Source organism: Myodes glareolus, chromosome 1 (genome assembly GCF_982192425.1).
Source record: "Myodes glareolus chromosome 1, mMyoGla1.1, whole genome shotgun sequence".
NCBI classification, from domain to species: Eukaryota; Metazoa; Chordata; class Mammalia; order Rodentia; family Cricetidae; genus Myodes; species Myodes glareolus.
In genome coordinates this window covers 119929903-119956316 of record NC_142026.1, presented here as the reverse complement: position 1 = coordinate 119956316, position 26414 = coordinate 119929903, and the positions used below count along the sequence as shown (strand labels likewise).

Here is a 26414-nt window from a genome sequence, read left to right as displayed (position 1 = left end):
TGCATTGGTTTAACTCCGTGAAGCCGTGTTACTGTGCCTGTCTAAAACACCTGATGGTCTATTAAAGCGCTGAATGACCAATAGCAAGGCAGGAAAGAGAAATAGGCTGGCAGGAAGAGAGGAGAAATATGGGGAGAAATCTGGGAGAAGGGCAATCTGGGAATGAGAGGAGGAGGAGTACTTCAGGGGCCAGCCATCCAGCCACCCAGCTACATAGAATAAGAAGGAAAGAAAAGGTATACAGGAATAGAGAAAGATAAAAGCCCCAAGTCCAAAGATAGATGGGATAATCTAAGTTAAGAAAAACTGGCAAGAAGCAAGGCAAGCTAAGGCTGACATTCATAACTCAAAATAAGCCTCCATGTATGATTTATTTGGGAGCTGTGTGGTGTCCCCCCAAAAGCCAAAAGAGTAATAAGAGTAAAATATCTAACAACAGGCCTTGATGCTTTATAGTTTGGCCCCACTTCCTGTTCTAACTTTGAGTGTGGATGCAGTATTGCAGTATGAAAAGCAAGGTGCCTGATCTTGCCACCATGAGTTTTCTGTTGACTGACACATCTTCCCTGCCAGATGGACTCTGTCCTTCTGGAATGGTAAACCAACATAAGCCCATTCTCTTTCAAGTTGCTTTTGCTGAGGTATTTTATCATAGCAAAGAGAAAAGTAACTAAGATAGTGCCTGAGGACTTCCACCAGAGGCTGTCCTCTGAGCTCCACGTGAGTGTAACCGTACCCTATGGATACACACACACACACACACACACACACACACACACACCCCTCTGACAGAACAGAAACCAAAGGCTGTAGGTAGGGCTATGGTCTGTTGCCAATGTGGAGAAACAAAAATTAGTGCAAACCCTCCAGGGAGCAGGATGGCTTAGAAATTAAGAGTATTTGTTCTTGCAGAGAACCTGAGTTTGGTTCACAAATGCCTGTAAATATAGCTGCTTCTTCTGACTTCTATGGGCACCTGCACATCGGGGCATTACATACACACACACACACACACACACACACACACACACACACACTTTTTAAATATCTTAAGCCTCTCTCCAATCACAACTTTGCAAGGCCGGTGGCAGAATCTAAATAAGTCAAACATTCTCTTGTCATATGATCCACCTTCGTGGTTTCATGTTTTACCCAAGAATATGAAGGATATGTCAGCACAAAAACTTGGACATTAGATAATTACAGCAGCTCTTTTCACAGCTGCCCAAATTTGGAAGTTGCCAACATGTTTTTTCAGCAGGTGAGAGTCTGCCTGTGGGAAGAAAACTTTAAAATCTTCCCTTTTCCTTTATAGCCTCTCAGAAAGTAGACTATAAATGAGAATATTTGAAAATTTCACTTTTATTCTTACTTTTTCTCAAGGAAGACAGAAGAAGGAAGGAAAATCACACAAATCATTGTTCCTGGAAATGAAGGAAGGAGGGAATACATAAAGGTGGGAGATGAAGCGAAAAGAGACAAGTATGGAGTCTGGGTGGGAAAGATTAGTCAGGAGAGGGAGGGAGATTAGGCTGGGTCTGAAAGAGCGGCATGTTATTTAACTGAGAACACTGAAGCCTGGCCAAGGCGCTGCGTTTACAAAGCCCAACTCATACAGACTTCAGAACTGCTATAAACATGGAATAGCATGGAAATCAAACAGGAGTTTCCTGTGAGTGCCCCACTGTTGCTCACCCATGCCTTCAGAAGTGAGTGACCTGATCACCCAGGTCTGCAGATGGGCCTGTTTTCTTAACATGACTTGGCGCGGAGTTGTAAACCTTGGCTCAGGAGGTCTGGTTTTGCAGTGACCTGCCAAAGAGCCTCACAACTTAGTGCTGGGCACACACTTCGCTGAGGAACACCGTGAGCCAAATTGGCCTTGGCTCTGCAGAAACGAATGATTCTAAGTTACCAGAGGGAAAAGGAAGTGGGGTGCCTTCGTTCTGATCATGCAAGTAAAGTTAACTAAAACGGACCAGTTTCCATGTCTCCCATGAGGAAAACAGGTACTGTAAATGGGAGACGTATACCTCAAGCCCCAAATTCTGCATAACACTATGATGTTCCTTTCCATTCTTTATTTTCATTTTCATTTTATGCTTTAGTCTTTCCTTCAAAATAATCATGCCTAAATTATGTTTAAGCTGCCATACAGCCTGGCTGTGTATCAGTTATCCTGAAAAATTCTAACGTCAGAGTGCATTAAGCCCAGAATCTGGATCTTCGTCACATATTCATTCCTAGTGTTTTGGCTAAATCACCCCATGTCATTGGATTTATTGGTGGCAAGGTTATTTTCCAGTTGTCAAATAACTTTTTTTCCCTATTTAAGAGTCAGAAATAGAAACATTCACTCATAAGGGAAGTGAATAATTTGGAACATGAACAACATAAGTATTTATTTGAAAAATCATTTTCCATTTCAGTTAAAATGGCAAATCAGCATTAGCAGTTTCTCACTGCTAATTCTAGTTTGCCCTCACAGTTGCTTCTTTCCAGAATATTCAAAGATACTGCTACAGAAAACTGTTTCACAACCTTTCTAGAAAAAAAATACAGTCTCTCTAACAGAAAGTTCATTACAACAATAAAACCGGGCAACAGGAAGCTAAGGTATTGAACAAAACTGACATGAACACAAATAAATAAATATGTACAGGAGAGACATTGCCAATGACAAAGAAAATCTTTACACCGCAGGAACCAGTGACAAGAACGAAGTTGTCTCAGGACCCTAGACCAAAGCTCGAATGCAGCGCAGGGAAGAGAGAGGGTGGGGAGTGAGGAACCAGAGTATGAACTGGTACTGTCTTACAGGCGGGTGGAGGCCGGAGTCTGGCCCTCCAGTGGAATTCCTGCCCCAGTCTTCTGAGGAGCCAAATGCACATGACGCCACATAAAGGTAGAATTTAGATCAGGCTTTGAAATCCACTTGCACCTATTCCTAGTCTGGTGTTTCTTCTTCTTATCTTGCCATCAAATAATTTTTAAAGTGAAGCTGACATTCTCGCCAAATATGAAGAAACAAAAAAGGTTTCTCTGCGATCTGAATACTTGTCAGTGAAAATCAAAAGCAAAGCCATTTTTGAAACTATGTCATAATTTTTATTAACTAAACATGCACTTTGTGCAGAAGTCTCACAGTAGAAAGCTAATGGAAATCTAGCGTGAACACCTAGGTTTGGGGGAGAAGGTGAATATTTCGTGACTAGCGAACTTAGATTTCACCGGTGTATGTATCCACTGGCCCAATGAGCAGCCTGTTGATATAAACCACAAGAAAAGGACTGGCTCTAGTGCAGTGAATCTTAGTGACCTTAAGATTTACCATCCACGTCTCCTAAATGGCCTCCTCCTCTGTGAAAACCAGGCCTAACAACATTCACATCCACCAAGATGCCAGTCCAGGCTGTTAGAAAATGGGACAGCAACAACAACCCACCACCGCATTCTATCATCTTTTGCAGCCTGGCAAATAGCTTCATGATTGACACTTGGTGAGAGGAGAGGACCCTTCAGCTGTTGCAGAGTCTGCAGGGTCCTATATATCTTAGCCGAGGATGATCTGCTTTCTGCACAGAGGTTCAGGTCTGGCCTCTGCCCTCCGCCTAACTCTGCGAGACTCTCCCCCTTTGTCATCGCTGTGAAACTGTCCTGCCAAACCCGGAACATGGCAGAGAGCCCTGAGCAAGGCTAACACCAGCATGTACTGAGGCCAGCGGAGAGGATTCCATCACTGGAGAACAACCTATACCCTCCTTAGCAAGTACACATTGCTTAGGGTCCTTTTGGAGTTAGGCGAGCTGCTGAAGGCTTTGCATGACTTGCATGCTGCAATCCGATCCATAAATATTACACCATAGAGTAGTCTATCTCGCCAGCCCTCTTGAGGCTCTTATACACTCTGATTGGAGGGCTCAGTGCAAATAGTTTTTAGACTAGCAATTGTAGGTCTACATATTTCTAAGTTATTTTGATGAACCGAGACAGCTGCATATCTCACTGTATGTTCTTTATAAGAAAATTATCACTGGGGGAAGTCAGAGGTCTCTGAGTTTATGGGATCTGAAACATCTTAAAATCATTCAAGCAGGCATAGTTTCACATAGTCTCAAAAGTGTGTTCTCTTAGTGGTGAGAGGTCATGGTATAGAGGGTGCTTAATTGGAATTCTCATTCTTCTCTTGAGCCTGTGGGCCCAATGAAGAGTAAAGGGGAGACACGGGATGGGGTGGGGAAGGGTACACCTATTTGTTCTTAACTTCCAGGAGCCCCACTTTATGCCAAGTGCACATTCAGCTGGATTCATGTGTGTGGGACGATGGTGATGCTTAAGATGTATGACTTGAGAGATTAGAAATTTATACAGCATATTAATGAGATCAAATTTCTGAAATACTCTCTTAGCAAGTTATGTTCATGAAAATTAAATATTTGACATAATGGGAAAAATCACATTTACTATTATATGGGTCAAATATTAAACATCTTTTCTACCTATGGTTGAAGTTTCACTGAAAAAAAAAGAAAGAGATGCTGCTATATTCATAGAAAATAGCATTGGAACAGAACCCGTGAGCATCCAAAATCACTACAAACATTAATTAGTGTTTTTTCTACTTAGTCTTTATAAAAGTCAGGCCACATTCAAGCATCTTACATTCAGGTGAGATGGGACAGATGAGATCTAAACTAGAATTCACTCTTGGGTTTCTTCCTCTTGCATCTTCTGATTTTAATGCCTTTTCCCTCAAATTCTGGTGAGTTGGATGCAGTTACTCATTCTAAGAAGTCCTGTCTCCTTGCAATGTTCAGCGTGTTTTCAGTTCTGCAGTGTGATGACTGAAGCTTGTCCACAGAAGAAATATTCTGAAAAGATGAATTCTGGTTCCCACAAGAGTTTCTCTAACAAGATCCAGTCCTCAAGGCTTGGTAGTTACCTAGGGAACAGCACACTGCCTTCTGCTGGGCATAGCTTTCGCTGCTTGAAAAGGTTTACACTTCTCCAGACAGATTCTCTTCCCCCCACCCAATACATTAAAACTTTGTACTGTGGCTGAATGTATCTGACAGAATAATATTTTTATAGAAGTTATCTGAATGAGCATTACAGTAGCCTTTGACCTTATCAATAACCTGATGGACAGGGATGATTGACGTCTGCTCTCCACCAGTATGGGTCAGTTTTGACAAGGACTTGTCCATGGAAGTGCTGTCTGTAAGAAATGATACAAGAGATTCAGTTGCAGGATGAGCAAGTGACAAGGCTGAGCCATGACATTTAATGAGAACACCACGGAGTGGGTGCCCTGGGCTTCCTGACAGGTTAGGGAATAGGCAGCCCTCAAATACAATCCCTCTTCAAATGCACTTTTAATATTATTGAATGTCAACTTACTTTCAAGTAATTTCTGTCATGGCTTGTTACAACAAAATATTTCCCCAAGTGCTGTTTTTCAGATTTAATGAATAAAAGAGTTGAACCTTTTTTTCCCCAAAAATATATGCACCAAATGGCCCAAAGTCAGAAATGATTTAAAAATTGAATTAAAATATGCTGAAATACTCATGAAAAAAGATGTGATATCTGAGATATGTTTTACAAATAATATGGAGTAGGGAAGAATGAAAATATAGCTACCTCTGAGTGCACACTTGCAAGGAGACTCCCTGCATTCTACTTGATAAGTAAATTTGACACTGCCATAAAACTTTTTGACAAAATTTAGTTTAAGTGTTTTTGGAGGATAAATGTGAATTTAAGTAAACGTGAAAGACTACTGAGTGCATTTCCTCGTGATTGCTAGTTGTGAGATGAATGGAAGAGAACAGAAGCATTCCTGTTATAAAATCAAAATTCTCTTCACTGGAAATATTCCAGAAGCAATACTATCAGAGATATCACTAGCAATTGAGGACCACTCAATAAATGTTTAGAATTTTTCTGTCTTAAATAAGTATAAACTTGTTTTCTCCAGATTCATAAACTCTAAAATTGGTTCAGGTAATGCTCTGAAAGTTGAAATTCATACCACTCTTATTATCTATGTAAATTTTGTGTTTCTATGAATATAATAAGTGTTTGTCTTCCCCCCCGGTACACTTTGGGAAAAGTTTTACCCTCTGATTAACCAAAGTACAGACTTCAGAGTGATGATCAAGAAAAACATGGCTCCATTATAGTCATATCTCCTCTATACTTCTGTGAGCGAGGCAAGAAAATGCTGCTCCCAAACACTGATGTCAGTAGTCAGAGCTTCCTCCAAAATTGCAGTATTTATGGCAAGCCTTTTGTGTTTTGAGTAAAATGGACCCCCATATGTAAAATGATCTGTAAAACAATCAGGAAGTGACCAAAGTCAAAGTCATCTTCATGGTATCTGCTGCTCTACTCCTGTTCTGTCTTGGGCAAACACCAAGTCAAAAGTAGCCTAGAACAGGAAATGGGTGGTGTCTTCCCCTACTAAAGGAAGCCAGGGGGAAGGGGAGATGATTCATGGGAAGATGGGCAGATGGAATGACAGAATGACTGAAGCATGTCCTAGCACTGATTAGAAAAAGCCTGGAGGGGCCGCAGATAAGGTCCTGCCCATGAAGCTCTCAGCAAGCTGGCTAATTTTGTGCTTCCTTTGGGTTCCCAGATTCTCTAGCCACTGGTTTTCTGTTGAGGATTTTTTTTCTTAAATATAAATAAGAAATAATCTGTGCTTGACTTTTTTTTATCAAACCACAGGTCCTTAGAGAAATGTTGAGGATACAACCATTCTTCCTGGACAGTTTCCAAGGGCACGTATTTTTAGAGACTGTAACTGGCCTCATTCCAAATACACGATCACACTGGATGGCTCTCCATACTCTAATAGAGCAGAACTCTGTGTTTATGTATCCAATACATCATATTCATACACAGTGTCCCATGGCTTCTGGCTAAATATTACATTATGAGTAGCAAAGATTTAGATTGCATATCTGAAAATCAGGGGCTAGAGATATGAACCATTATTTGACATCTACTGAAGGCTCAAGCGGATCAAAATAATCACCACAAAGCAGCTTGCAATCGACAAATTTCTCATTCAGGACTTCTACGAATGTACCATGGTACACCCAGCAATCCAAAAGATATTGAAAAGTAAAAACAAAAAGAAAATAAGTCATATCATAACAAAAAGTTTATTATGTACTTCTTGTTTTCTGTTGTTATATCACATGATATGTGACCCATTCTTCTGGAGCATGGGGCAGATGGTACATTGCTTAGAAGGCACGGCTTGCACACCCCATGCAGAGAAGAGCTGGCACAGCCCACTACGGAAATGTCAGATTCCAGCTCAGTGCAGGAGTACCACTGTGCTAGCTGCGAAGGACTGTAAAGAGAAAGCCATGTCGCTGGTGCAGCAAGACCCTTAGCTGAGTCCATGCAGACATTCTCATTACCTTGTCCAAATTCATGCATCCAAGAGGAGCAGTATAAATTACCTGAATATTCCACTTTTGTTGAAGGAATTCTCTTAGGAGAAATTATCTACACCATAAACAACGAATAACTAGATCAATTCCAAGAAATAAAGCAACTATGTATTCCTGAGGTTATTTGGCCTCTTTCTGCACACCCCAAGCTGTCCTTAGTAGGCAGCCGTCCCACTAACAACTGGCAGGGATTAGACTTGCAAATAAACTCTAACTCGAGTGTTTGCAACATGGGCAAGTGTAGACACTTCACATAGCTTACTCCTTCTTTAGAAAAATGTCAAATACTAGTCTGTTCAGTGCCACACACCTCTGCTCATCTGTAATAACTAAGTGGAGTAAACATTTTAAACGTATTTCTTTAGGAATGCAGCGTGTGCCAAGACGCTACAGCTGTCTGTCAAGGGCTCCATTAGTATCGAGAACTAGAAATCCTATCATTTCTCTTTGAAGTTACAAGTTTAAAGCTGTCACACATTTCACCATCAACCTCAAGTACGGCAAAACGTTCTTTATTTCATCAGGATGTTTTGTGTATATGCTAAGGTCAGAACATGCAGCCGCAGTAGCCACACTGAACAAGTGGGACACAAACCAAAGCGACATTTCTGACAGTCCTTATTTGAAATTTAAAATTTACAATGACGATGAATAAAGTCTTTAGATGGATTGTTCCGTTCATGGAAATCTACAGCCACCCTCTAGCAGGGATGCACCAGTCAGCATAAGTCAGTTTTGTGATGAAAATGACTCGATGGGAAAGAACCAGGGGGAAGCTTTATATGGCCAAGAATGACTCACATGAGTGACTGTTTCTTTTGAAATAGGTGGTGGAGCTGGATTTTGATTTGGACGTGAGGTATGTTGAGTTGGAACCAATGGAACTTGAAGATAACGATTTCCCCAGATTATCAGAGCTCTTCTTGATGATATTGGTAGCTGTCTTGCTCCAATCTGAAAGAACGAAGGAGAAGACTTTATTAGTTGGCTTATAGAGAATACAGGCTGTCCCAGAAATCCCTCACTGTGTCGTTTAATCTATCAAGAACAGCCAGTTTCCTAGTACACTCAGCAATTTAAGAGATATTGACATGGAAATTGTAAGAGCCTGGGGACAGAGAACTATCTTGTTCCGACGCCGTGCACAGGGTAGTTCGTATCCCACTTCAATATCTATAGCTGAGAAATATTTGCAGGTGTTTAAAAAGTTAGTGGCATTTTCCTTCAAATTTTATGCACCCTGAAAACAGTCTCTTCATCTAAAAGTCAACCAAGAGTCTAATACCTGGCAAGGTGAGTCGACTGTAGTGGAACCTGCAGACAAATTGTCAAATCAGATGTCAAAACTTGAGCAATGTTTAAACCTGTTCAGGATTTCTACAACGTTCAAAGATGGGGCCCAATACAGAACGTTCAAAGATTCCAACTCAGCATCCACACATACCCTGTGTTGCAGCCCTCTTTGGGAGGGGAGTGGGCTTTGCTGCTCTGACCGTGTAAGGCGGGATGCTCATGGTTTCAACCCCACTTCTTTCAACCCCATGCTTCTCCAAACCCACTTAACTCCATGCCCTTACCTGAATTGTCTGCTAGCCGAAACCTGCCACAGCAGAGATGGCGCCTCCACTGTTTTTGAACATTCTCCTTCATGGCGCAGTGGAAGATAAATATAAATAACCCTACAATGAGAGAACATGTGAATACTTAAGACAAATGGCACATTTTAAAGGATAAATATTAAGTCTGTGGAATTCTCTTCTTATTTTAGAACAAAGTCACTGAGGGACAAAGATCTTAAGAAATGGAATCTTAGTGCATGCAGTAGGCAGTTCAGTCTTCAACAGGAGAACACAGAGACTTGTGTAAATTCAGAATGAGTCCATGGACCTGGCTCTGTCTTTGTCTGTTCAGCATCCCTTATGACCTAACTATCCACTCCTAAGATTCAACAATGCTTTGCATCATTGACTTCATTCCCATCTCTCCCCAACAAAAGATTTCAACCCACACAGCTTCTAGGATGTCTTGCTGAGACATCTCAAGCTTCAGATATTGACAGAAGTCATGACGATGACCCCCAACCACGTGAACACTCTTCTGCTTCTCAATGTATAAATAAGGCTTGTTCTCACCAAACACCATCCTGACCACTCTTTCTTCAGATATTTTAGTAATAGTCTTCTGCCTCAGACTATCCATTAACTCCCTAGAGAGGCCACTGTCTGAAGTTGTAATTCATTCTTAATTTAGTCCCCTACTCTTCCTCTTTTGTGCACACTGATCAATACATGGTGCTTTTGTATTTCTTGTGCGGCCATTTGTTTTTATGATTATCTGTTACCAGTGGGCAACAAAGCTCCAAAGAGAGTTGGTCACCTGTTGGTCTGTGCTCTAGCTGTTTCTGGAATGATGCTAGGAATCGTATAGCATAATTTTTCCTTAACAAGTGAATAATAGCAACCAGGTTAATGAGATGAATTCATCCTGTGTTCAATACGTGAATATGTGCTCATTTTAAGGGATGATATGTGATTAGAAGTAGGGAGTTAAAAATGAGATCTATGTATGGTCTGGGGAGATTGCTGAGTGGGCAAAGTACCTGCTTTAAAACCATGAAGACAGGAGTTCAGATCCCTAGATCCTCCATATATGCTAAGTGGACAGGGTGATGAAACCATGGGATCCCCAGAGCAAGCTGGGTCACCAGATTAGCTATTCTGATTATCTTTAGCTTCAAAGGAGAGACCCTGCCTCGATGAATAAAGTAGAAATCAAGTAATATTTCCAGTGTCAATTGTGGGCTTACACAGATGCACAAATGTGTGTGCGCATATGTACACATGCATGTGCACATGCACACCCATACACACCCACACCTGAACATAAAGGCCATGCATGCATACTAGCTGACAATGGTGCAGTAGGGGTACACCCAAAACGTTGAAGACTGAATCAAGAGGGCAAGTTCAAGGCTAGCCTGGGCTACATTGGGATACCTTGTTCTGGAGCAAAACAAATAAAAATATAACAGACTGAGTTCCATGCAAATTAAAGAATATAGGATGATAATGACAATGCTTTTAAGGCAAAAGTTTCTAAAAAATACACCAGTGAAATTTGAGGCAAAACCCTCGTTTTATGCTATGCTAGTGACAGTGATAGCATGTCTACATGAGGAAGGGCCTTGCAGAAGATGCATGCTGGAATGGAGTCTTTAAAATGATTAGAATGGAAGGGAGGTAAAGGAAAGTTCCAGAAGGTTAATTTGTGCAGTGACTATCTTCAAAGCACTAAATTTGACATTTGGAATTTTCAGGAAGAATAAGGTTGATATTTAATTTCATGGATCTAAGAATCTTGTAGAGTGTCATAAAAGTAAAATTATTATAGTATTGTTAAGGGACAATTAAGCTTATTGGTTGCTTTTGAATATGGAGTATTCCTTAAGACAACTTAACTATACTCTAGCTGCATAATTTAAAAAGTGTGGGCAGGCAAGAGAGATTGCTCAGTGAGTAAAGTGCTTGACACTCAAGGCTGGAGACCTGAGTTTGATCCTCAGAATTCATGTAAAGGTGCAAGGAGAGCACCAATTCCGTAAAGCTATTCTCTGACCTCTGTGAGAGTCCCCTCTGTGTGCAGTGATTTTCATTAATGAATAAAGAAGCTGCCTTTGCCAGTTGATAGGGCAGAAATTAGGTAGGCAGGGAAGATGGAGCTGAATTCTGGGAGGAAGAAGGGAAGAGTGAGAGGAACGGCATGGAGCCACCAGAGACAGATGCTGGGAATTTTACCCAGTAAGCCACTGCCATGTGGTAATACACAGATTACTAGATGGGTTAAATTAAGATGTAAAATTTAGCCAATAAGATGCTAGAGCTAATGGACCAAGCAGTGATTTAATTAATATAGTTTCTGTGTGATTATTTTGAGTGCAAGCTAGCCAGGTGGTCAGGAAGAACAAGTGGCTCACTCCCTTGCAACAGACCTCCACATGTGTGCTATTCAATATCTGTGCCCCTTAAGCATACACACATACACCTATAATAAATAAGATAAAGTTTCAAAAGATAGCATAAGAAAGGTTTGACAGTCTGACATGTATAGTTAACTTTGCAAAATATGGCATATATAGTAGTTACTATCTTAATGTCACATGATTCTGATTATATTTTAGAATAAATGAAAACAGGGTTAAAGCCCTTTGGAATTCTGTTCTAGCCTTGGCTGTCTTCCTCTGTGCTTAGCTACCCTATGACCATCAGACAGCCCCAAACACAATGCCTAAAGTAAGGACATGGCTGGAAATTCCTGCTAATATGTCCTATTGCTTATTCTGACCTGTGGAGATATGGTAATATGAGATAAATTGATTATCTCTTTGTCACTGGTTCTAAGCAGGGGATTATCCTACTAAAAATTCATGCTAAATTCAAACATATTTATTTTAAAATTTTTATTACACTTATTTAGTATGTATTTTTATGTGTATACATGCGTGGGCACATGTGTGGAGGTCAGAGGACAACTTGTAGGAGTCTCTTCTCTCCTTCCATCCTATGAGTTCCAGGAATGAAGTCAAGTTATGAAGCTTTGTTAAAGGTCTTTACCTGATGATCTATCTCACTAGTCCCGAATACCTTTAGCTTTGAGAGGTTTTAAAAAAGGTATCCATAAGACATCAGGTAAATAGTATTATCATACCATCATATAACTTTAGACTTTGGTGTGTGTATATATGTGTGTGTGTATGTGTGTATATATATATATATATATATATATATATATAACTAAGTTATATATTTTTGTGTGTTATATATAAAAATAGGTATATACATATCTTATTACATATATATGTTGTCTCAATATAATATCATGTATTACTTTTTTGTTGGTGATTATGAGTGCATTTTTTTGTTTGAAATGTTCTATCAGAGAGGTTAAAGAAGTTCTAAATCAAGTTTGTCCTGAATCAGAAGTTTCACCTGTACTGGAGAGCTCTCACACAGCTAATAGGTTGTAAGCATGCTACTGGGAAAGAAGAAGAATCAGCAGCCTTACTGAGCTATGAACCCTGTGAAATCAAATAATGCCTGGCATAATAAGCTATAACCACTGGTGCAACTGTGCATAAATGGCACCAGAAGTTAGCTACACAATCTTAATCGGGTTTCCATTTCATTCTAAGGAATCCATTCCATTTCCCACCCAACCTCCATCGTCTATCCACATGTTTCTGCCTTTGAGGCTATTTATTACACCTAGGAAACGTATGGTCCCCAGTTTTCTGCTACGAGCTTCATCGTGTGGCTGGAGTAGTAATGAGAAAGTTTTACTCCTCTTGGTCCCTTTCAGCTTTACTGAGGACTAAGAGAGATCTCAGTGAGGTTTGGAAGCCTGTACAGCCAAAAGATTGAATTCAAAATTAAAGCTTTGCTTCAACTTGATTGGTAAGTGCTAAGTTCATGAGTCCTTTCTGTTAGAAAGCAAACAAACAAATAATAAACCAACCAAACGAACAACAACCAAAACCAAGGAGCTACAGTTGCCCACTGTCCATTTTGGGTGAATTTAAGCCTAGCCTGAGAGACTACCACTCAAAGGAATTTAAGCCAGGATTCCTTAGCAACAGTTGCTTCACCTGGTAAACTACCTTACTTATCTAATTCCCCTCCTTGAAACCACTCCATGCTAGATGAGCACAACAGGGTTCAAGCCACTCCTTTCCCTCTCACTGCCATCACTCAACGCCTTCGTTAGCATCCATCTTAGCATCCATCATCCACGCCTTCGTTAGCATCCATCTTAGCATCCACCGTCCATGCCTTCATTAGCATCCATCTTAGCATCCATCGTCCACGCCTTCGTTAGCATCCATCTTAGCATCCATCGTCCACGCCTTCGTTAGCATCCATCGTCCACGAGATACTCACTTCACACCAACACACCACTATGATGCAAGAACTCAAAGTTTCTTAATTCCTAGTAAACATAACAATGTTTTCCACTTTCAATTAATAATATTTCCAGCTGGGCTGAAGAAGGACAAATACTGTAATGCATGTGGAAAAGCAGGGCTCTCTATGGGGATCCTGAAGGTAGAGAATGTAACAAATTCTACCTTATCACGACCTTTTGGAAGCTGAGCTAGCTATGCAAACACAGTGCAGAAAGATGGTGAGCGCTCTGATTCTGGGGAAAGAAAACAGTCTAAACAATCTTCTGAAGTAGTAGGTTTTGTTTCTTGTTCCTAATCCTGTCATCAAATCCAGAATCTTAGCCCCTTAGAAAAGAAATAAAACCCAGCTTTTAAATTCTGGCATCATACTCATTGTGGATTATATGACTTGCCTTTAATCTTGATCCTTATGGAGCTATTTATCTATTTTGGGGAAAATATATTTTCATTAGAAATTTGACTCCCATGTAGAATTCATTCCCTTTGCTTGACTCAGGCAGAAACGTGGCTTTCATGAGTCCATGTAACATGAGTAGCTATTTCTGATGTTGAGTCTAATTATCAAAAAAAAAAACTTAAAAAGAAATGCCAGAGATATAATGGGGTAAAGTCGAAGTCAGTTAAGTGGCCACCTGTCACTGTTCCAAAAGGCCTCATGCAAGTCCAGATGGAGGGGAAATAATAGTTTTGACTGCTCATCTCTGAGAGTGCTTTAGCATCTAAAGGCCAAAAAACAGACAAACAAACAAAAAAACAAAAAAACCCAAAACCTTTCCAAGAAAGTAAACAATAAATTTGGACCTTTAACATATCATCATATAAACAACTTCAAGGGTTTGAGAGAGGGTCGGGTGAGCAGCTGTGGGTGACTGGGTCTTAGATCATAACTGTAAATTTTAGACTTTTGCTAGAAAAAAATCAGTCAGTAATTTATCAAGTCAGCTATTGGGAAGGAAGAAGCAGTGTGCACTACATCCTTGACCATTGGTGGAACAGCCTGGATGGTTTCTAAGCTCTGGAGTGACTCTAAACACGAGACTGACCACCTCTCAGGTGTGCTTGTCACTCAAACAAAGCCAGCTATTGTTAACTTGGGTTTCTGGCTGGTTTGGGAAATGTGTTTTGGATCTTCTTTTCATACTACAAAGACTCTCTTTACAAAATTATTTCTCTGGGGCACGAAATGCCTGGTGAAAGGATGAGCAATATATTTCCTTGCAGTGTGTCCCATTGCATCCCACTCGGTGTCGTTTCGGGTGTCTGGAGTTGAAAGGCGGGCCATCTTTACCTTGGCAGCAATTACACATGTGCATTGTGTGTGTGGCTGTGTCATAGCTTAACTTGCATGAGGCTCCAACTGGGCAAGGGAAATTCAGCTGGCATTTAATTTAGTGCATCTCAAAATCTAACTTAATGTCTCAGTCTGCCCATAGGATTGAAACTAATGACAGTTCCAGTTGAATAACAAATTAAATTTCCATTAAGTTATTAAAAATGTATTTGCTAGCTTTTTTAATAAATGGAGGTAAATATTCCCTTCCTAAATGAAAAGATTGACATGAACTAAGGGGCAATTAAGGAATTTGCTTTACTTCTTTTTCTACTGAAAACTATACATTTTATACTCTGTCACCTATTAATGCACTCTTTATTATTTATTTATTATTTATTAATATTTCATCGTCAGATGCAAACTGATCTTGGGAATGTCATTGACTTTTCTTACCAAAAGTTTACCCATTAAAAACTATATCCTTTTTCTGAAGTTCCTGCTTTTTAGACTGTTGAGCCTGATAGTAAAGCACGCATGTTAAATGGAAGTATTTCATTAACTCTCATGCACTACACATGATTTCTATTGCTCCAGGTATCTGAATGTTAGCATGTGAGCAGTGGCAGACATCTGTGAGCAGAGTGATAATCCTTTTTTTGTGTGTATTCTCCATAGCAGTTTCTGATTGCAGAACTATGGAATGCATGTATTGTGCTCACACATTTGTGTACATGAGAGGGCCTGGTTCTACTTGGCTGCTAATAGATACTGTTGTCTAGTTCTGAAAATAGAAAATGGAGGATCAAATTTCAGGCATGAAACTTTTTAACTTGTTGAACTTGTTAAGAAAGTCAACATTCTCCGTATGTTGGAGAAGTATAAAAGGGGATGGGATCATACAGAATTTAGACAGTAGTTGAATCACAGTAGTTGAATCCAATCGTCCTTTCTTTCTGATGTTCTTCATTTCAGAAAAAAGAGAATTTTCTCAGTTTCATTGCCTCATGAAGCTTACTCCATTGCCCCTTTAAAAATAGAGCCTCTTTATATAACTCAGAATGACCCAGAAGTCAGAATCTTTCTGTTCCTGCCTCCTGAGCTCTGGGATTACCACCCTACAAGACTCTACATGTTTCAAATAAAGCATAAAGTTCTTACAAAAAAGCCTTATGTCAAAGGTAAAAACTAGCTCACCAATAAAAGCTATTAAAAATGTATATACTGTACCAGGAAGTTTTCATTTGGCCTGGCTGGTGAAATAATTGTCCATAGAGTCAAGTCTTCAGTATCGAGGTCTCTGCATTTAAATTTTGTTTAGGTTATGTTTTCAATATCCTTGGACAAGGATAAAGTTGTTCTGAATGTGTATGATTTTAAAATCAGTCTTAAAGTCAGTGATTTACGAAGAACACTGACTTGATGATGGCTGACATTTTCCCCCTCTCATCAGGAGACCCATGCTAGGAAAATCAAAGCATCCCAATTCTCATGAATAGAAATGGCCTGAACAGACAACTGTAGCCGTTGAAGTTTACGCCAGGAAATTCTAATGGTGAACCAAGGTTGGGCTGGCAGATGACTGCGCCTTTCATGTACAGTCCTGAAATATAAAACCATGGAATTCCTAATGTGACTGGACACTCCTGTCAATATTTACTTGGGCACTTTTATGTAGTGTATCATAAAAGAGATTAAATGTAGGGATATTGCCTTTGCTGGGCTGGATTGCTGTTTAGACATATTCATGCACAATTAATTTAGCTTCCAACTTAAGGATATACTCCTGAGACTTATTCTTCTATATATTCATGATAACAAGCCTGCATATTTTGCCTGTTATGAGCCTGAATATCTTTGCTGAATTAATTAATAAGTATTTCTGCCAGAGGCATCTAAGGTTGGATCTAGGCCATGCCTGAGGCCTCTCCTTTCCCTCATCCAGCAAGTCATTTATTTAACAGTTGCTACACGTCTACTTGGTGACAATTGTTTCAGTTCAAAAACCAGCAGAAATTTCAGGGCGATGAGTCACACTTTCCTTCAGGTAAGCGCAGACATCTTAGATACGGCAAGAGGGAATAGCCAGTGAGGTGATGGAATTTTGAGGAGTACAACACTGCTTTCTACCCCAGCTCAGATTTGTTTGTATTTATTTAGGTATTCTTCTGCACATCCATAGCTGTAGGAGCAGTGGAGTAGCGTCAGCAAAACTGATAATGTTCTCACTGGAAATAGCCCTGGCTCTGAAGGTAGGGATGCTGGAGGTCTATAATCCTAGTACTCAGGTGGCTAAAGTAGGGCTTTGAGTTTGAGGCCAGCTGGGACTACACAGTGAAACACACACACACACACACACACACACACACATACACACACACACACACACACGAGGGGTGAACATTTCAGCCTGTGCCACTTAATTTCTTATGACGTGTTGTCCTCGTGGTGCTTCAGTATGCAAAAGAGTTTTGCCATAAGAATGGAGAATGTGTGGTATCTTCAAAAACGTTACTGAAAGACTCAGAGAGTAGTTCAGAAGTGGACAGGTGTGAAGCCCTGGGCTTAATCGTCAGCACCACAAAGGAAAAAAAGCTATTAACTTTTCAAGATGCAACTGAAAAACTGACAGAAGTCCATTTAGAGGAGACCAGGCAGTGTGTCATGGAATCAAAACTATGATTGTGTGGCCAGGTGTGTTGGTGCAGTAGGCAGAGGCAGGTGGATCTCTGTGAGCTAGAGGCCACTGGTTTATATGGCAAGTTCTAGACTTGCTATGACTACATAGTGAGACCATTTTTCTCTGTCATTCTCTCTCTCATTGGTGTGTGTATGTATGTATGTATATGTATACATATATATGTGTGTGTGTATATATATATATATATACCTTAAATTTCTCTAAAGCAGAACATTTGTATGTTTGATAGGATAAATTAATGTCTGTATCTCATAAAAAGACAAGTTTCTGAATTAGAGTTGGATTTCATTTTTAAACCTGGCGACCTTAGGAGGTAAGGTGAATTGCTGTACCCATGAATGGAAAACCTACACAGTTTGCACAAAGACAGCAGCATCAGCCTGAACCAGAAAGAAGACAAAAGTTGACTGTGAGCCCTTAAACCTCTGGTTAGGCCCTCAGCTAACCCTTCATGCTGCTCCATACTCGTTTGCACGATGCTATGTTTATTGAACACCTACAATCTACTGGACACTGTTCTAATGTACCTGCACTATTCAAAGCTTTGGAATGAATGTGCATTTGTGCCTGAAACTGTGCTCCACATCTACAATAGTGATAGAAAATTGACCTGCTCTGTCAAAAGGGAAACTGTGTGCAAATATGATAAAGTAAGAAAGCAGCTACTGCTTGGGTACCATTCGTCTTACCTTGTAAAGAATTGAAGATGGAGAAGAGGTACATGAAAGGGATATTTAAGGGTCCCCAAGCAAAGAAAGCAAAACCCCACGTCATGCCCAGCAGGAAGGTCAGGCTGACCACACTACGCAGGTTCCTTAAAACCTCTTCTCTCAGGGTCCGGTTGCTTCTCTTTCCGTTCCTCCCACAGATCTGTACCATGACCACAATGAACATGGCAACATTCAGGAAGAACATGACTCCAAAGTACCCGGCACAGCTCACATAAAATACCACGGGATCCTGAATCCAGCAGCTGAAAGGAAAAGAAACAAGAACATGATAAAAGAGTTTGGCCACCACGCCCTGTTTACTCGTGACTTTCCTTGACCTGGTTTACACAGCTTGCAGAGTTCTTTCTGAAACACCTATGAAAACTCCGCTCACTTCCGTCGACTCCAGTTTCTGCTTTGATCCTTTCAAAGGTGGTTTTTTGGTCGGGTAGTTTTGGATCACTGCTGTCTTAATCTCCTTATTTAAGTCAACATTAAAAAGCAAATGAGGTTGCTTGTTGAATTCTGATTGGTATGAATGTATGCTTGTTTGGCTGGTCCTAAGCACAATGACCCTCTTTCTCTTGTGTGTCCTTAGTCTAACAATGGGGATTTTCAGCACTCAGTTTTGCTGTCCTTTCCTGTCAAGGGGTGGCTGTGTTGACACCATTCTTAAAAAAAAAAATAACATGGAAGCAGAAGTCTCTAAGAGATTTTTAAGAGAGCCATGGTATTACAGCTGTCTACTTATGCCCATGTGAGAGAAGCCAGGAGAGTTGTTGAGAAGTTGGCCCTGGTGGATTTTAGCCATAATATCAATGCTAGTGGTCGCCTATATTCCTAGTTCCTTGTCTTCCATGATTAGCAAATTTATACTTCTTTGTCACATTGAATTGAGTATTCGGGATACAAAGCGATTATTATTTATATTACTGTTTTGGTTGCAGCAAGATATTATGGAATTAAAAGATTCATGAAGAGATATTTCTTGCACATAACTGTAAGGCATATGTAGATTATAACACCTCTTCATTAAAAGGATATACCTCATTTTCAGAAATATACCCAATAATAGATGGAAGAAAAATTCTAACTACTCTGGGTTGCAAAGTCTAACTGGGGTAAAGTTGAGAAGCGATCCAGTTGTAAATGTCCTAGTGTTTCTTTAAACTGGGGAAAAATTTAAGAACCTAACAATTCAATGATTTCAGGAAATTAAATTCATCTTAAAATGTATTATTCACATTCTGGCTACTGAAGTGAATGCTTTCTGGAACATTCTCGGACCCTAGAGCTCAACATGATTTCTAGCATACAATCAATGTTTACTAAATGAGATTTTGTGATGGCACAACTTTAAACAGAGCCTCAAAATCCTATGACACCTGAGGAAGGTAGATTTTCCAGTCAGTCTTTTAAAACTGATGTAGTTCAAAATTTAGCATTTCTTACAAGGGTCCCCTAAATAACACGGCATGTCTGTGGCACTAAGTTTTTCTTTAAACCTGAATGTGTCACAAAGATCCTGGAATTCTTGTTACAGGTCCAACTTGTTAGGGGTCCATTGTGTTGCTTCAGAACACAAAGAAGCGGGGGGGGGCATGAGGGAAGAGAACTGGTTAGGTATAGAAGCATAGCTATCCCTGAAGTTCACACAGACATGATGTATTGGAGTCTCACATAATAAAAAATGTTCATAAAGCAATCAGTAATTCTTCAAATCCATACATGTTGGTGGCCCACAATATGCTTAATGAGGCACTTGAGAGTTACTTGCTTAAACAATATAATGATCTTAATTTCAATCACCTCCACTTATAAAGGAAAGTTTTTCCCCAGCAACTCACAGATCTCCCTGTTTTCTGTAAAACGCTCATATTGGCATTGGGGCACTTCTTCTACAATCGATATGTCTGGGTTGAAGAAGGCAAGAATAATACAGAATCTCTTCAAATCGGATGAGTGAAGAAGAGAGTTTCTCAGGTATCTGCACTCTCCAGACCATGTAGTACAGTGTTATTAAAATAAAGAAAGACAGCTCTGCTCATGGAAATGCTAATCTGGTAGAAGGACATTTGACAGAATCTCACAAGTGAACTAAAGCCTTCACAATTGGGGCATTACCGTCACCATTGTAGCATTATTGTCACCATGCTAACTTGTACTAAACCTCAGGAAACAAAGTGCATATTCCATCACAATCTCCCCCCAAACAGGTTTTACTCACAATTCATCATCCTGCTCTTTGCCATAACTTTCTTTTCCATATACTTCGTCTTGTTTTCTGCTCGCTAGAATAATTGACACCACCAAGGCTGGCAGACCTGTTATAAAAAGATCATGGCATTGAGAGAGTTCCTGAAGACTCTGGGACTGCCTCGTGGGACTGTTACTGTTAAGTAAGTGAGAAAAAGAAAACCCTATATAAGAGAGACTCGGTTTTCTTAGAATGGCCAAGTTGCTTGATTAAAACCAACAGCAAAATTCTCTCCTCAATGTGTGACATATGATGCTAAATGGTAATAGTTAAAAACCTACTCTTGAATGATAAGATGCTTAAACCTGCTTTTGGGTCTAGTGATAGAGGAGATTGAGACCCTGATTCTATGGGATGCAGCTTTGGCCAGTATGGTTGTTTAAATGATGCTACATTGGGCCACCAGTGCTAAGCAAGATAAGGTGAATACAGCTGCTTTTATCCTTTTTAGATATCAAATAAACACTTTAGGAAAAGTGGGGGTCAACAGCAACTGTATGATATCTTGTCTCTTCAGGGAACCAGTAGTGCTACTCCCATATCGACTTCATTGAGTCAATTCATGTCTCCTAATTCCCCAAGAGATCCTTTGGTTTTTCTCAAAGCAGGATGTGGAAAACTAAGGAATGGCTTAGCCTTGAATATTGCTATCTGAAAAAGATACATGATTGAGCCTTACAGTGCCTAGCTTGATGTCAAAAATCCCAGAGAAGGAATGATTCTGAAACTGGCTAATATGGATGGCCTTTGGATATCTGACCAAGATCCATGCTAAAACACTAAAGGCAGTGCTTTTTTAAATGTCTTGGTTGCACACATGAAAATAACGCTCTTTTTCTGGCTCCCCAACAGGGATGAGTAGAGCTAGACGTTTAGCTGGCAACTATATTTGGAAGCATAATGGGCTGTCAGTTGCTTCTTTAGCCCTGGGTGTGCTGGCGCTGGGCTCAGGAAATGAGTTTGTGGTCACCCAGGAGCCAAGGCTTTTCCTTTTACTCCTGAATTTAGTGAGTACTGGTGAGGGTTTCAGAAACATACAGTGCTGGGGCACCGAGGATGTCCCTCTGTCTTTTCTTCGGGGTTTTCTTATCTGTAATCACAGCTTTTCTATGGGTCTTATAGTACAATGCATGAGGACTTATAGTACAATGCTCTGGGGGAGGCTTACCCCAGCCAATGATGCAGAATTTTAGAATATACCGGTGGATGTAAGTGTTAAACACTTTCACAAGAGCAATGTACATGTGGATGGCTTCTAGCCCCATCCAGGTGAAGGTGGCCAGGAGGAAGAAGTGCAACAGGGCAGCCACAGCCGTACAGAGGCCAGCCACATCAAAGGAAGTGATCCAGCCGTCCAGGAGGAAGATGAGATTCAGGAAGAGCAGGGCCGAACTCAGGTTCATCAGGATTTTGGAGGGATAATCCCTGCGTAGTTTCCTAAGGGTGGAGAAGAGAAATGTTTGCAAGGAGCAACATTGAACACCAATGCTTAAAAACAGGAGGCAATTCCTGTTTCCTACCATTCTCGGTATTGGTAAGTCCATATACAAGACATGGCCCCACCGTGTGGTGGAGTGAAAATTTTATGAGTATTTGCCAGACTACAAAGACTTCTTCAATGTGATTTTCCTTTCAAAACTGTTTTCAAAATTCTCAACTTGTTTATACAGAGTTTATACTTATTTATTCATCTATTTTTGGAGACAGGGTCTTCTACTGCAGCTCAGATGCCTTGCAATTCACCATGTAGCCCAGGCTGTCCTCTACCTCATGGTAAACCTTCTGTTTGAGCCTTTTGAGTGCTGGTATTAAAGTCATGAGCTATCACATTCACAACTTTTATTTTTTTAACTTAGGAATTTTTCCAGAATTCCTAAGAATTCTTAGGAATAGGTACTGACAAGAAGTACCTATTGAATCAACTAATTTATGTGTTTGTTCATGTGTGTATGTCTCTGTGTGTGTGTGTGTGTGTGTGTGTGTGTGTGTGTGTGCACCTTCATGGGAATGCCCGCAAAATCCAGAGAAGTGCATTAAAGACCCTGGAACTATAGTTACAGATGGTCATGAGCGGTCTGAAGAGAGTGGCAGAATCTGAACTCAGGTCCTTCTGCCATAGGAGCCAGCGATCTAAACTGCTGAGCCATTCCTCTAGCCTGACACTTTTATTTAAAATGTAATTTCCCTAGAATTGTTTGACGTTTCTTGATGTTTAATGAGTCAGAGATCCCTTTCAAAAAGTTTCCTGTTTCAAGACTGCTTTGATACAATTCATGAAGCAAATATCTTTACCTTTTACAATGTAGCAAGTATTTCATGTCATTTTAATTTACCTAAATGTTAACAATCTTGAACAGACTTGGATCCATTTTCACAAATAGAGATACAGTACTTATAAACTAAAATTCTATACCTGGAAAATTCTCGGTGTATGATCTTATGGGAAACATGAGGATTCAAAGCGAGACACCAACACAATTTATCATAAACTGTAGAGTTCTTTTTAAAGCTGAGGCAATTTTCAGGCTCTCATTTGCAATTGTTAGCACCGGGCATGGCAGATGGAAATATACTTACTCAAAAGCAATATACGTCAGGAGAGTTGCTGCTGAGAAAATAGCAGATATTCCGCATCCAATGTAGGTGATGAAGGTGAGGACCTTTGTGTTCCTTCCATCTATTTGTGAGGCACTCCTTGGGAGATCCTAACAAAACATGGGACACAGCTGTAAGTCTCATTCCTCTTCCATGACAGTGATGCTTGATGTCATTAGAAACTTCACAGTTAACAATCTCAGGGCCTAGAAACAGCAATGCCCGCCAACACTGATTGATATGGACACTTGCTGCACTCTTGTGGACCAATCCAAGAAAGAAAAATGAAGCATTATTGAGGAAGTAAGTGCACCCTGTTTTAAATCAGTACCTCCTTGTCTAAGCTCCTGGTAACCCAATGAAAGTCAGAGTGAAACCACCAGAGGCCCCAACAGAAATGATGAAGGGTACAGTTGTCTTGTATGATAAGTTAACGATCACACCTGCTTCGGCAAGGATACAGGCATGGGTATAAATGGAGGCCACTATGCAAACATGGACAACTCCTAGGGCCCTAGATTGTTTGCTAGGTGAGAGATGCCCAGCCAGGAACAGTCAGAGGCTGCTATAGGTGGTATTGAGGTTTCTATGGCCATCTCAAAGCCTGACATGGAGAGGGTTGGGTTGATTTATGAAGCTATTTTTAAGAGTGAAGCATTTTCAGTCTTTATAGATTTAGAAGGATTTAATTTGGAGCATCGGGAGTTGGGTAGAAGGGGAAGATGCCAGCGTGGACAAACATGAAGCATTAAGTCCATATGTTGTAGTGAACTTGAAAACTCTGGACTGCACAGGAAAACCTTCCTTCACCTCCTAACTGGAGGATTAGGTTGGAAAAAAAACTTGAGGCAACACCACTAACCTGTCCTGGCGCAGGATGAAATTCACTTCCGACATACATGAAGGAAGAGATTTACTGAATATACAGTTTAAATATTTTGATCTTATAGCAAAAGTAAGGTTTTCTTTCTGTATGTCAACTTCTTTTAATTTTTATCAAATGTCATAAAAATGGCTACTTTCCCACATTCCTACAGAAGCAGTTTCTCTCTCTCTCTCTCTCTCTCTCTCTCTCTCTCTCTCTCTCTCTGTGTGTGTGTGTGTGTGTGTGTGTGTGTGTGTGTGTGTGTTTGTTCATATGCAAAATGAACAAACAGGAGTCAGTTCTGGGTACAGCTAAGGCAGTAAGCATGGACAGTAGCTTGAGACATTGGCAAATGCACAGTGGCAGAAACCAGCAGATTTGGAGGCTCTGGGCCAGGAAAAGCCTCCCCCTTTCTCAAAAGCCCAGGAGCCCCTCAAAATACAAGAAAGACATGTGCCCATGGCACATGGGATAGAGTTTGAGTCAGTGCCACTAGGCTTTTGAGGATCCTATCTGGCACACTCACTGCAGGATCAGCTAGAGTAGAGAAATTAGGGGCTCTGAAGGATCACCAAAGGTGATAAACTCTTCAAAGTACTGTTTCCACCCAGTTAAGACAAATGAACAAATGGTTGGTGACTAAATAAAGAATTTAAGAAAAATATAAGTAATTTTATACACTGATAGCAATTCTCACTCAATTCTTATATCCTGTGGTGCTTTCTGAGAATGACCACATGACAAATTTATCATTCTAAGTCCGTCAACGTGAAGATAGGAGAATGCAAAATAATAAGAAAGTCACTTTTATTACAGAGAAATGTAGGAAAGGACATTAAACATTTTTCACATTTATAGATTAAAAGATCTAATTGTAAGTTTATGTGCCATGGAAAGATTTAGACTATCTTCTACAAGTGAACAAAGAGTTTGTAAATCTAGAAGAAGAAGCTATGACTCAAGTGTTGGTGGTTTGGAAGGGCCGAGAGGATGCAGACACATTGCCAGAAAGGATGAAAGTGTTTCTTCCAACAGTTTATAAAGAGGCCAAAAAGGAAAGTAGAGACATTCATTAATATGCAAATCCCCACACAGTTAAAGTTAAACTTTTACTCAGACAGCAATGGAAAACACAATGTGCATTTAGAAATCCACAACAAAAACTTAAACAACAGTGAAACTGGCCATCAGAGTAATGTGCAGGTAAAATCTGGCTGCATATAAATCACCTTTGAGAAGTCAATATTCTTACTAGCATCTATTTACCTATTAGAAATCAAACTCACAATCATTTTCAAACGTACATGCACGCTGTTAAAATATTTAAGCGAATTAAGCTAATATATCTGAATGACTAATTATTATGCAAGACAAGCATTTTCTGAAGAACACCTGCAGTCACTATTAAAGAAAAGAGAAGATGAGAGGACACATGAATTTTTGAACACACTATAGTTCAGTTGTTTTTTTTTTTAATTCCCTGAAGAAAAAAACGTATTTTGAGAACAATAAAAAGTTACATTCTGTAATTCATCACGTTAGCCAATGACTTGTTCTTCATGCCCAGAGCTTTTTTATCCTAAGTTGTCAGGAAATTTACAACTTGCAGGGTTGTAAATTTGTATGACAATGGCCATTTGCATAGGCCAAGTAGTTTATCAGCCAAATACTGCAGCCCATGGTTGCTCACTGTTTCCTCCCAGACCCCACAGGAAGAAGGCCATAAGACTTAAGGGAGGAGATAAATACAACCTCATGTCTGGGATTCCAACTGGAAAACCTGTATCACTTCAATTCCCATTTCCCCAATCTTCTATGAAAGAGTGGGTGTGGTAGATGCCTTCATAGAACCCTCGTCAAAACAATGACTGTGGTACAGTCTTGATGTTCTGCATACTGGATAGGTTCTTACACAACACAAGCATACCAGATGAAGGGTACTGACTCGTGGGTGAGTTCCAACACACCCTTGGCAGTAAGACGAGTCTTGAAAATTGAAGGGGATAAAACAAATTTGCTCTAGATTTTTGTTCAAACTGTTGAGTATACTGGCCTGCAGATTTTTTTTTTTAAGGACAAGAGCAAGAAGGACTAGAAAAAGTTATATGAAATCCCCAAAGTGAGAGAGATCTCAAGTGATCATTTTTCTTGCAGGACTGAAGTTACTGACTCAAACTACTAGCTGTCCAAACAGATAATTGTCTTCAGGGGAGAAATCAGTCGGCACAAGACACATCAACTGGCAAGCAAGCATATTGAATAGCACATAAGGAAGAAAACTCTTGATCTGACTATTCATAGTTTGGTTTTATGGTAGCAACACCCAACACTTTCTTTTTCCCATCGTTCTTCCTTTTTGTCTCTATCTCACCAACCTTTTCTCCCTTAACTAAAGGGGTTCATGAGGATTCGTTGGTTTCTGGAATTACTTCTCAGCACTACTAATGTGACAAGGAAAATAAGATCTAGGGTACACATGGGTATGATTGGGAAACAATTTGCAAGATATATAATCTTTAGAAAGTAGATTTTCACAGAAGAGGTATGTCTTCTAAAATTATAATGTGTCAAAATGAGCTGAGAAA

At 40.1% G+C, this 26414-nt stretch overlaps 1 protein-coding gene across 4 annotated transcripts in view; it reads right to left on the bottom strand.

Moving 5' to 3' along the window:
• Positions 1–2373: 2373 nt before the first annotated feature.
• The window catches only part of Adgrg6 (adhesion G protein-coupled receptor G6), a 131158-nt gene continuing 107117 nt past the window's right edge, over positions 2374–26414 (bottom strand). For 2 of the 4 annotated variants that reach the window (XM_048424969.3, XM_048424970.3), the window contains 7 exons: positions 22947–23074; positions 21538–21806; positions 20340–20436; positions 18092–18375; positions 9050–9151; positions 8274–8426; positions 2374–5218 (listed from right to left, as the gene is read on the bottom strand). In XM_048424969.3, coding sequence (XP_048280926.3) covers positions 5040–5218; positions 8274–8426; positions 9050–9151; positions 18092–18375; positions 20340–20436; positions 21538–21806; positions 22947–23074 — 1212 coding nt within the window. In that variant the 3' untranslated portion in view covers positions 2374–5039. Of the gene's footprint in view, positions 5219–7156; positions 7370–7481; positions 7528–8273; positions 8427–9049; positions 9152–18091; positions 18376–20339; positions 20437–21537; positions 21807–22946; positions 23075–26414 lie in introns of those variants that run through there. The other 2 variants (XM_048424971.3, XM_048424972.3) reach the window with 2 other exon arrangements.